The 12,945-nt window shown below is 39.3% G+C and overlaps 1 protein-coding gene across 7 annotated transcripts in view; it reads left to right on the top strand.

Moving 5' to 3' along the window:
- The first annotated feature begins 8,860 nt into the window (after positions 1-8,860).
- RIF1 (replication timing regulatory factor 1) overlaps positions 8,861-12,945 on the top strand; it is a 54,313-nt gene continuing 50,228 nt past the window's right edge. For 6 of the 7 annotated variants that reach the window (XM_023730389.1, XM_023730392.1, XM_023730394.1 and 3 more), the window contains exons 1-4: positions 9,094-9,195; positions 9,368-9,481; positions 10,222-10,300; positions 12,828-12,924. In XM_023730389.1, coding sequence (XP_023586157.1) covers positions 9,170-9,195; positions 9,368-9,481; positions 10,222-10,300; positions 12,828-12,924 — 316 coding nt within the window. In that variant the 5' untranslated portion in view covers positions 9,094-9,169. Of the gene's footprint in view, positions 8,978-9,093; positions 9,196-9,367; positions 9,482-10,221; positions 10,301-12,827; positions 12,925-12,945 lie in introns of those variants that run through there. The other variant, XM_023730391.1, reaches the window with a different exon arrangement.

Raw genomic sequence — 12,945 nt, forward strand, 5'->3', positions numbered from 1 at the left:
TACTTCTGAAAGATTGGCCAGTGAAAACCTTATGAATAGCAGCAGAATGTTGTCTAGTATAGTATTGGAAGATGAGCCCCTCAGGTTGGAAGGCACTCAAAAGATGACTGGGAAGAGCTGCCTCCTCAAAGCAGAGTCGAGCTTAATGACATGGATGGAGTAAAGCTTTTGAAACCTTCATTTGCTGAGGTGGCATGACTCAAAATGGGAAGAAACAGCTGCAAACATCCATTAAGAATAGGAAGATGGAATATATGAAGTATGAACCTAGGAGAATTGGAAGTTGTCAAAAATGAAATGGAATACATAAACATCCGTATCTGAGCATTAGTGAGCTTAAACAGACAATGATATGGTCTACTATGCTTGGAATGACAAATTAAAGAGGAATGGCATAACATTCATTGTCAAAAAGAACATTTCAACATCTATCCTGAAGTACAATGCTGTCAGTGATAGGACAATATCCATACACCTATAAGGAAAACCAGTTAATAAGACTATTATTCAAATTTGCACACCAACCACTAGTGCCAAAGATGAGGAAATTGAAGATTTTTACCAACTTCTGCAGTCTGAAATTGATCAAACATACAATCAAGATGCATTGATAATTACTGGTGATTGGAATGGGAAAGTTGGAAACGAAGAAGGATTGGTAGTTGGAAAATACGGCCTTGGTGATAGAAATTACGCAGGAGATTACATGATAGAATTTTGGAAGACCAAAGTCTTCTTCATTGCAGAACCTTTTTTCAACAACATAAATGGCAACTATACATGTGGACCTTGTCAGATGGAATACACAGAAATCAAATCTACATCTGTGGAAAGAGACAATGGAAAAGTGCAATATCATCAGTGAGAACAAGGCCAGGGGCTGACTGCAGAACAGACCATCAATTGCTCATATGCAAGTTCAAGCTGAAGATGAAGAAAATTAGAGAAAGTCCACAAGAGCTAAAATATGACCTTGAGTATATCTCACCTGAATTTAAAGACCATCTCAAGAATAGATTTGACGCGTTGAACACTAATGACCAGAGACCAAATGAGTTGTGGGATGACATCAAGGATATCATACACGAAGAAAGTAAGAGGTCACTAAAAAAACAGGAAAGAAAGAAAAGACCAAGATGGATGTCAGAAAAGACTCTGAAACTTGCTCTTGAATGTCAAGTAGCTAAAATGAATGGAAGAAATGATGAAGTAGCAGTGCTGAACAGAAGATTTCAAAGGGCGGCTCAAGAAGACAAAGTATGATAATGAAATGTGCGAAGACCTGAAGTTACAAAATCAAAAGGGAAGAACACACTTAGTATTTCTCAAGCTAAAAGAACTGAATAAAATATTGAAAGATGCAGGAAGCATCAAAAGAAGATGGAAGGAATACACAGTCTCCGTACCAAAAAGAATTGTTTGATGTTCAACCATTTCAGGAGGTAGCATATGATCAAGAATCAATGGTATTAAAGGAAGAAGTCCGAGCTGTACTGAAGGGAATGGTGAAAAACAAGGTTCCAGGAATTGATGAAATACCAATTCAGATGTTTCAACAAAAGGATGCAGTGCTGGAGGAACTCACTCCTCTATGCCAAGAAATTTGGAAGACAGCTACCTGGCCAACTGACTGGAAGAGATCCATATTTGTGCCCATTCCAAAGAAAGGTGATCCAACAGAATGCAGAAATTATCAAACAATATCATTAATATTGGAGCCCTGGTGACACAGTGGTAAGAGCTACGGCTGCTAACCAAAAGGTCGGCAGTTCAAATCCACCAGCCACTCCTTGGAAAGCCTATGGGGAAGTTCTACTCTGTCCTATAGGGTCACTATGAGTCAGAATTGACTTGATGGCGATGGGTTTGGGTTTTTTGTTTTGTTTTGTTTTATCATTAATATCTTACACAAGTAAAATTTTGCTGAAGATCATTCAAAAGGAGTTGCAGCAGTACATCGACAGGGAACTGCCAGAAGTTCAAGCTGGATTCAGAAGAGGATGTGGAATGAGGGATATCATTGCTGATGTCAGATGGATCTTGGCTGAAAACAGAGAATACCAGAAAGATGTTTACCTGTGTTTTATTGACTATGCAAAGGCATTCAACTGTGCGGGTCATAATAAATTATGGATAACACTGTGAAGAATAGGAATTCCAGAACACTTAATTGTGATCATGAGGAACCTGTACATAGTCCAAGAGTCATTCATTCAAACAGGTCAAGGGGATATTGCCTGATTTAAAGTCAGTAAAGCTATGCATCAGGGTTGTATCCTTTCACCCTACTTACTGAATCTGTATGCTGAGCAAATAATCCAAGAAGCTGGTCTATATGAAGAAGAACAGGGCATCAGGAGTGTAGGAAGACTCATTAATAATGTGTGATATGCAGATGACACAACCTTCCTTGCTGGAAGTGAAGAGGACTTGAAGCACTTACTGATGAAGATCAAAGACCAAGGCCTTCAGTATGGATTACACCTCAACATAAAGAAAACAAAAATCCTAACAACTGGACCAATAAGCAACATCATGATAAACAGAGAAAAGATTGAAGTTGCCAAGGATTTCATTTTACTTGGACCCACAATCAACACCCATGGAAGCAGCAGTCAAGAAATCAAAAGATGCATTGCATTGGGCATATCTGCTGCAAAAGACCTCTTTCAAGTGTTGAAAAGCAAAGATGTCACCTTGAAGACTAAAATGTGCCTGATCCAAGCCATGGTGTCTTCAATTGCCTCATATGCATGCAAAAGCTGGACGATGAATCAGGGAAGACCAAAGAAGAATTGATGCCTTTGAATTGTGATGTCGGCAAAGAATATTGTATATACCATGGACTGCCAAAAGAACGAACAAATCTGTCTTGAAAGAAGTACAACCAGAATGCTCCTTAGAAGCAAGGATGGTGAGACTACGTCTCACATAACTTGAACATGTTATCGGGAGGGATCAGTCCCTGGAGAAGGACATCATGCTTGGCAAAGTAGAGGGTCATCGAAAAAGAGGAAGACCCTCAACCAGATAGATTGACACTGTGGCTGTAGCAATGGGCTCAAACATAACAACGATTATGAAGGTGGCGCAGGACTGGGCAGTGTTTCATTCTGTTGTACACAGAGTTGTTGTGTTTTACAACCGACTGGATGCCACCTAACTAACATGGACACATGGATTCTTTTCTTATTCATTGGGTAATAATCCATTGTTCCAGATTTGCCAGTGGGAGCTCTTCTACCTAGCTTGAGTCCTTTTACTTTGTTGCCATTATTTTTTTAAGCACTTATTTACTTTCTGGCCTAAAAGATGTTCCAGGCTCTTCTTATATTTTTTCAGCCCCAGCTCTGTAATTAGCCATTCCTTTAAGGGTGTTTGATTCCTTTAAGTGTTTTTTTTTTCCATTTAATACATTTTGGACATCACTATATATTATTACATAAATAGCTGCATAGATTTGTAGATGAACCATAATCTATTCAACAGGTCCTCATTGTTTTTTTTCTGATCTTCTGATGTTACAAACAATCCTGCAATGAAAAAATGTCTACATACTTTCTTTTTTTATGCAAATGTGTATGCTTGCAGGATAATCACCTAGAAGAGGAATTTTTGCACTAACAGCTTTGTGAATTTGTAATTTTGATAAATACTGCATATTGCTTTTTCTAAAGGTTGTACCAGTTCATATTTCTACCAATGTCAAATGAAAATAGACAACCAAACTTCTAAATTTACATCAAAATGTTGTTTTATCCATAGTACATTTAGAGGACAATTTCCAGTTATATTAGTTCAATAAAATAGGCACTTTAAGAAAAATTTTCTTAATCTAGTGATAAATAAAGAAAAACGGAATCTTAAATTATGCCCATTGCATAGCCCTGGTGATGAATTTACTGGACTTATTTTCTAAAGCCTGTGATTATGTTCTTTCTTTAGAAAGATCTGAAACATGATCATGAGTCGCTTTCCCTTTTGGCTCCTCAAGGTTGTCGGTTTCAATTATTTTTGTAGCTCTTGAGCTTCTAAAAAGACTTTTATTTTCTCTTCACGAATAAGTTCTTAAATTTACGCAAAGGATTTCTATCATACATAAGTGCGTTCTTTCAAATATAGACAATTGTATTCCAATAACAAAATTAATAGTTAAGAGCTCTATGTATTCTAAAAGTTATAGAAAATGTGTGCCTTGAACATAATAGGAATATCAAATTTTGGTACTCCTAAGAATCATATTAAAAATGTGGATTATTGGACTTGCCCTGGAAATTCTGGTTCAGAAGTTCTGAGAGTTTGGTCCAGAAATTTGCATAAAAGGAAACTCTTCTAGTGATTCTGATGTAGATGGTCCTGGAACCAACTTTGAGAAACCAAACCAAAAACCAAACCCATTGCTATCGAGTCAATTCTGACTCACGGTGACCCTACAGGACAGAGTATAATTGTCCCATAGGGTTTCCAAGGAGTGGCTCGTGGATTCCAACTTCTGACCTTGAGCCACCAGGGTTCCAACTTTGAGAAACATAACATCAAATAGTTGATGATTGGTTGTAGTCTCATATTTTTAATGCAAGCTAGGAAGCTACTTCCGTTTTTGGCAGTATTCATAATTTTATAACATGTTTATTTGAACCTGAGAAAGCAATGGCTAACATTTCCTGAATATTTATATGATGTACTCATCCATTGATCTAAGCAATTACCAAGTATAAACATACATCCTACTCCTCACAAGCCTATGAGGTAAGTGCCACTATTAGCCCAATTTTACAGATGAGGAAACTGAGGTATATGAGGCTGAGTAACTTACTAGAGTCACACAGTTAATAAATGGCGGAACCAGGATTCAAACCCTACAGTCAGGCTCCAGTATTAGCCATTACACTATGTTGCCTCTCTCATGCCACTTGAACTTGAAGGGGCTCTATTTTCTCATCTTGAAAGAAGTGGCTTGGTCACAAATGGTATGAACTCTCTGCCCAGGTCTGTGGAAAGAGTGAAGTTACAAGTCCAGATAAGGCCTTTGGTAATTAAAGCACTACTTAGTTAATACAATTTCATGACATTGTGGAGTAGGTCTGAATGTATGGGCAGCAGATTTAATGCTAGTCTTAGGCAAGTTATTAGCTGTGTATATTTATTACATATGTAGTAGTGAGAGGCTGAAATAATTTGGAAATATCTTATTTTTTTTCCCATCCATTACTTGTTGAAAAGTTCATCAGAGGATCATTTAGCCATATAGAATTAAAGAATGAAAAAGACCTCAAAGCGTAGCCTTCTTTAAATAAATACAGTAAAATAGCTATCATGTTGGGTGACATTTCAAATGTCTCTCAGAACACTTATATACCTCATACTTTTTAAATGAAAAATATTAAACTAACTATATATTTCAAAACGATGAGACTTTCAATTAATATAATTTATTTACCCATTTGTTTAATAAACACAAATTAAATATCTGTTACGCGCTGGGACTGTACTAGGCACTGTATAATAATAATTACCTCTTACTGAAATTTGAGATAGATGTTATTATCTCATTTTATTGATAAAGACATGATGAAGTCAAGCATTTTTTTCAGATGATCTCAAGTCACACAGTGGCAGAGCCAGTATTTGAACCTTCACCTATTTGACTCCAAAGCTGGGTGGGGCTCATTCCACTAATTACAGCTATTTGGATTACAGATGGACACTTTATTTCACTAAATGAAATTGCTATAAGAGTCCTTTAAATAGTGAGCTCCTATAGGTATTTTTACACTAAATTTTATAAAAATGTTCAAGAGTAAATCTACCAATGCTTCCCATGAAGTGCACTGGCTGAGAATCAAACCTGGATCTTCCATATAGAAGGTGAGAAGTCTACCACTGAATCACCACTGTCCCCCATGTTCACATAGTACCTGTTGCTGTCAAGTCAATCCCGACTCTTAGTGACCCTATAGGACAGAGCAGAACTGGCCCGTAGGGTTTCCAAGGAGTGGCTGGTGGATTCGAACTGTTGATCTTTTGATTAGCAGCCAAGCTGTGAATCACTGTACCACCACGGCTCCCCATTAGCAGAGTAGAGCTCATTAAATGTTGATGAATGAATGTAGCTTGAACAGATGAGTTTAGTAGGAGTTACAAATGACTGGATTAACGTTCTCTATCTTACTCTTTAAAATTTCATTGCTTATTTGTAAGTTTAGGAAAATTACTCATCTGAGAATTGTTGTAATGAATAAATGAGACAATGTATGTAAAGTGCCTAGTACTCAATAAAAGGCAGTTTAAAAAAAGCAATGTTATAATCCTGTAATGATAGGTTTAGGCCATAAACCAGGATGCTAGATAGATATTGGGTGGATAGATCTGAAAATGTTGGGTAGTAAAAATTACCCAGATCAGTGAGGGCAAGTAGAAGAAAGGAATCATCGACAGATATAAGATTATAGGCTTCATGTTTACTGAGTAAAGTGTGGTTAAAGACAGGAGTGGGGAAATTAGAAAGAAATATTGGATTGAGAGTGCATGGTTTTTCATCCCGAAGGAGATGTTCTGGGAAAAGAGATACAGGATTTAGAAAGCAAAGAAGTTAAAAGTGTGTATTAGTTGAATGAATGGTTGAAGGGATGGATGAATTAATTCATGAACAAATTAATCAAAATATATTTATTGGGTACCATATACCATGAATTTATTGCCCAGTGGGAGCAGACCCACGGTGGTGGCTCCAGAATTTGTATAACAGGGAAGCTTAGTCGTAGCAATCTGGTTGGAAGGGTAGGTGGATAGGGATCTGGAGGGAAAGAGGATTTGTCTTGACTCCATAAATCTCTTAGTACTTTAGATAAGATTGAGAATGTCTATTGTAAAATATCAAAGAACAGGGAGGAGTACTGATTGAGATTATGGCTGGAACTAATTCCTCCTAGGCTAACACTCAATTTTGCCACGGTAGATATATATAACGGGTCCCTGGATGTCACAAACTGTAAAGCGTTAGACTGCCAGTCTAACCCACCCAGATGCTCCTTGGAGACAGGCCTGGTGATCTGCTCAATCAAACATTTAATACATCCAAAAGGTCACAGCCTTGAAAACCCTAGGGAGCAGTTCTACTCCGCACACATGGGGTCTCCGTGAGTCATAACCGACTCCACCACAACTAACAACAACAACACACATATATAACCAAGCAATAATAAATTAACAAGATAGTCGTTTTATAGGGTCGCTATGAGTCAGAATCAACTCCACGGCAGTGGGTTTGGGTTTTTTTTTTTGTTTCGTTTTAACAGATCTATGTACAAAGAGCTATGTTAGCACGAGGGTGGGAACATTTAATTCTCCATGCAGGGGGAGGGATTGTGGGGGTGAGACTAGATCAGGGAAGGAGTTCACAAAAAACTGTGATTGTAGTTGCATCTTATTCACCACTTTTGAACAAGGGAAATATTCCAAACACAATGAATGACATAGACCCTCAAAAATACAAAAAAGAGAGCCTGGCTGACTGGTCTGAACCTGGCTGAAGTGGGGTAAGGCTGGAGATGAAAGGTAAGCAGTGGCCCAATCACAATAGGCTTGCATGTCATGCCAAGAGCTTTGAAATACAGCCTCTAATTGATAGGGACCACTGAAGGATTTTTAGGCATATGAGTGACAACGATAAAATATGTAACATTTTAGGAAGATAACACAATCACATATTAGAAAGAGATGCACAAAACATTACCAGTCCAATCTCTTTATAAATGAGAAATTATAAAAACAATAAAACAAAGTTCTTAATGGAATTTACATTCCAGTGGGGACAGACAGACAATAAAAATATACATAATATTAGGTAGTGATAAGTGCTAGAAAGAAGAATAAAGCAGGTTAAGGTACAAAATGACTGGGTGGAGGTACCTGTCTTAAGGCAAACTCAATGTTCTTTCCACTAACTCTTACAGCAACCACAGAAAGTAATAGCGTTTCAATACCCCCTGTCACTTTGCAACACAACAGCTCTACTATACAGAAATCTAAATGTTGCAAATTTGTCCCCACATTTTCATTATCTAATAATTTCTTTTCCTTTTTAACTATCTGTATTGACTTCCAAATGGCCTGAAAATCCGGAGCAAATTCCCCTCTGAAGGTTAAAGAACGTGTTATCAGGCTACACCGAAAACTTTAGGGCCCCTATGAGTCTGAAATTGACTACGATTATGAATGGATTCAACTCCACGGGAATCCCCATTTTACAGAGGAGGAAATTGAGGCATAGAATCTAGACCTGCTTGAGGTGCAGCCCTCAGTCTTAAACATGTTATTGTTACTTGCCATGGAATTGACAATACGCCTAGCCACCCCACGTGTGCGGAGTTGAACTAACTGATCCATAGGGTTTTCAAGGCTGTGACCTTTCGGAAGCAGATAGCCAGGTCTGTCTTCCCAGGAGCCTCTGGGGGTAGGTTGGAACTGCCTTTCAGCAAGTAGTAGAGTTTAACTGTTTGCGCCACCCAGGAACTCTTAAACGTAAAAGTATGTAATATCCTTTTGCTAAATGATTTGTTGCTAATGCTTGAAAGAGCACTGAACTTAGTCTGAAGGCCCACTATAGTCTAGTGAACTTGGGCGATTCATTGGCTTTGTTCCGTTTCAAGTACCTCCCTGGGAAAATGTGGGGCAAAACACCCATCACCTGGGGGACCGCTCCAGGGTCTTGGCGACTTGGGGGCGGGGCGGGCAGCTGAGCGGGGAAGGGAGGTGATCGATGACTCCGGTGCGCCGCAGCCTGTTAGATTGGCTCTAGCCTTTCCCGGCAGGCCTGCCCTACTCCCGCGCGCTCCTGGGCCCGCCCCCGCCGCCATCTTGGTTTTGGAGGGAGTGGGCCGCACGCGTGAGTAAACAGCCGGAGCAGGAAAAGTGGAGGTCTGGCCGCGTCCGGGTGCCGCGGGGTAGCGGCAGAGAGAACGCAGTCCTGATCCTTGTACGTGGGGATAAATATTGCGATCGCGATGCTAGGCCGCGGGGAGTCCTCAGTCTGGCGCAGCCTCCGCCCCCTCGCGGCAAGACGCTTGGTTCCCGGTGCATCTCCCGCCCCCCGCTGGTCTCCTCCCCCTGTTGAAAGCTACCCGGGAAAGTGGTGGCGGGAGCGGCCCAGAGCGCTCTGTGGGCCCGGATGCGTGTTCCGGGGCGAAGAAGGAGGTTAGGGTCTTCGGTTTCTGCGTCAGGAACCGGGGGGCGGGGGAGTGGTGGACGCGGCTGTGCTGCGAGGTCGGGGGCAAGCACGCAGGTCTGGGGGCTAGACTCGTGCTGGGCCGCCGCGGGGCTGTTCCATCGGTCACTGGTTTTTCTCCTCTTCCGGTCCGTGTCTCAGGTTGGCCGACATGACGGCCTCGGGTCACAGCCCCCTCGCGCCGCTGTTGGAGACTTTGGAAGATGCGTCCGCCTCCAATGCAGAGCAGACCGACGCTTACCTGACTCTGGCCAGGTGAGGCCGTCTGATGTGCTTGTTTGGGGCGGGGTGGTGGTGGCGCAGAATGCGTTTGTGTGTTCTAGAAGTCTGGTAGCTGTGAGGACTATTCTAGAAGTCTAGTAGCTGTGGGGTCGTGGGTGGGGTGGGGGGAGGGTGCATGCAAAGTGACATCCCCGAGTGCTGCTGCAGTGCTTAAGGTGTGTTTGGAACGAGGGAGACGGCACGCATGTCCTGCAAGAGAGGGATTTTTTAAGTTTAGTTTGAAGTGGGCATGGTTTTCTGTGTAAGCCGCCCATGTATTTGGAAAATGTGGCCACGAGAAACAGCCTTTTTAATGGAGAGCAATAACCTAGTTTTTATCCTAATTGAAAAATGCTTCGAAGTATTTTTTTTCCTGCAAATCGTATTCTTCGGAGTTACCTAGTTATTTAGAAAGTGCTAGGAAAGGGTTAACAAGTGGTACAACACGATAAGGTTTAGTAAATTTGTAATTAGCAATAGGTATCCCTGTTCAGTCTTCACACGGTGAAACTGTCAAAACTTATTATGCTCAGTGTGGATAGAAAAAGTTATTCAGAGAGGTTTTTTTTTTGTTTTTTGCATTTATTTCAGATGTATGTTACATTATTCTGTATAACTAAGTATCTTAGTTAATGGATAGTTAATTTGCAAGAATTAAAATACAGGTATTTTAAGGAGTGATTATAATACATTTTGTTTCATTTGCATAAACTTATTTTTTTTCTGCTTTTAAGTCGTATAACTGGAGAAGAAGGAAAAGAAATTATTATGGAAGTTGAGAAAAACCTTCCTCAGTTATACAAAGTTTTTAAGGTATGTGTTTCTGTTATTAAATAGTTGCTCACTTTTGGGTTTGTTTGTTTTTTTTAATCACCTGACTTCATAAAAACTTTGAATCTAGAATAAAATAGCATCAGTAATATTGACTGGATTATTATAGTACGATTTATGATATTAAATGCTCTTAATTACCTACCTTACATGCATTCTCTTACTTAATTCTTCATACTTCTGTGAGGTTACTCTTTAATCCCTACTTTGCAGATGAAGTAATTGGTTTAACTTACCTAAGGTTCCCCATAGCCGTTTGAATTCACAGCCAGTGCTCTTGACTTGAAAGCACAGTGGTCAAGATTAATCTGTTGTCTTTCCTCTTGTAGGAATATACTTTTAAATATGTAATTCTAAAATTTTAATCTACTTTGGTCTACTCTAGGTTAAACATTTTTTTATCTTCACTCACCCTCAATTTTTGCGACTCTTGCTTAGTTAAAAAACCGTTATGGTTATCTTTTTTTGGTTGGTGTAAGTTTACCAGCAAACTGAGGACCTGTGTTCTTGTCCTCACTTGACTACTCTTTGTGACCTTCCCTAGCACCACTTTTAAATTTCTCTATTTTTAAAATAAAGAGGTTGAACTAAATCTCTGAGGTCTTTGAGTTCTTATTTTTATGAAACTTTGTGCTTTTAAACAGAAGTATTCCACCAAAATATTCATTGTATGTTTCAGCATGATTTTAGGCTAACTTCTGAGGCATTTGCGATGCTACTTTCACCCTTAAATATTCCTATCAGGGTCACTATGAGTTGGAATCGACTCGACAGCAGCGGGTTTGGTTTTTGGTTTATTCCTATCAGAATCATCAACTTTTTTTGTTCATGTAAGTGGGAACTTTATTGTATGGTAGTTAGACACTAAATGATTACACTTCAGATTCCAGCATCTTTTACATTTGTATTTGAGAGCATATAGAAACTTAATGGCATGCATTTTGAGTGAAGTTGCTGTATGATTATAAATAGGGTTTGTAACTAGATTTCCTGATGAGTAATTTGGAAGCATATGAAAGATTGATGATAGAAAATCAACAGAAGCTTTGTGAATTATTAAGCAATGAAAGGATGATTGAACTCCTTCAGAATAGAGGCCAAACCCGTTGCCGTAGAGTCAATTCTGACTCAATGACCCTACAGGACAGAGTAGAACTCCCCCATAGGGTTTCCAAGGAGCGGCTGCGGGTGGATTCGAACTGCTAACCTTTAGGTAGCAGTGGAACTCTTAACCACTGTGCCACCAGGGCTCCTACGTGAAAATAACACGTTTCTATGTTATTGTTTAGAATCCTGCTAGTATATCTGAAACCTGTTGCCATGGAGTCAGTTTTGATTCATAGCGATCCTACAGGACAGAGTAGAACTGCCCCATAGAATTTCCAAGGAGCAGCTAGTGGATTCGAACTGCTGACCTTTTGGTTAGCAGCCAATCTCTTAACTGCTGCACCACCAGGGCTCCAGTATTGTGTTTAGGAACACACACAATATTCTTGAAGATAAGACATACCACTATTAAAGGAACACTTTCAGGCAATACATGTTTAATAAAAGTTGATCACAGACGTGTGCTACCTGTTATCCAGGAGATAGTAGCTCTCAAAATATTCAGCTTCATTCTGGTTATCTGAGCTGGTTGCTTTAATATCCTTTATATCCCAAAAACGCATTATAAAAGGGGTGCTCCAGTGAAGTGTCTGTTGAGATATTTGATTATTAACATTTGATGTTCTTCTTAAGAATAACAAATAGCCAAGTACTTCTTGGTTATGTAATTCAGAGAAATGGAGGATTTTGAAGATAAAACACTTTGAGATAGGAAGTGGTAAGAGGAAAGGCACAGGGTTACAAGTCAGCACGGGAGTGGGGGATATAGTGAGACTACCTTTGATGGGTTTGAACACTTACAGCTTTTATATACATCAGTGTGGATTGGGTTTTGGATTCCAGATGGACAGGGATTCAAATTCTCTAATCTACAAAATGGATATTGTTTTAAAATATTACTTGAGATAATGTTTAAAGCTGCTAACACTCGGTAAATGTTAGATTCCAAACCCTTTCCCTATCCCAGTCTGGAGGAAGAGGTGTCACTCCATTTAAAGCTAGGATGTCAGCTTTTGCCTTTTGAGTTTTTTATTTACTTTTTGTGGAAGGGCCTTGCTCCTATTTTTTTTTATTCCTTACCTTTACCGTCTTCCATTTGTTTACTTCTTTCTCTTTGATTTCAGATGGCTAGAGATGTGTTTTTATCTTTTAAAGAAAATGTTCTTTATTCAGTTGACTTCTATGTAGTTTCCCTGTTCCTTTCTTTCCTTTCCTTTCTTTTCGAAGCTCTTTATTACTAATTTTTTTTTACCTACTCTCAAAGGTTTGTGATTGATTGGATTAAAAATGTAATGATTTTACTTTTTTTTTTAATTCAGGTTTTGCCTCTAAAAATCAATTTCCAATTGTACTTGTTTGTCTGTAATAAACTATATAAACAAATATGCTTTTGTTTTTGTAGACTCACATTTCCAGTCAAAACTCAGAGCTAAGTAGTGCTGCTCTCCAGGCCTTGGGGTTGTGCTTATATAATCCCAAAATTTCCTCAGGATTATCAGGTAGTTAAATTTATTATGACT

The sequence above is a fragment of the Trichechus manatus genome, unplaced genomic scaffold, assembly GCF_000243295.1.
Source record: "Trichechus manatus latirostris isolate Lorelei unplaced genomic scaffold, TriManLat1.0 scaffold00036, whole genome shotgun sequence".
Lineage (NCBI taxonomy): Eukaryota > Metazoa > Chordata > Mammalia > Sirenia > Trichechidae > Trichechus > Trichechus manatus.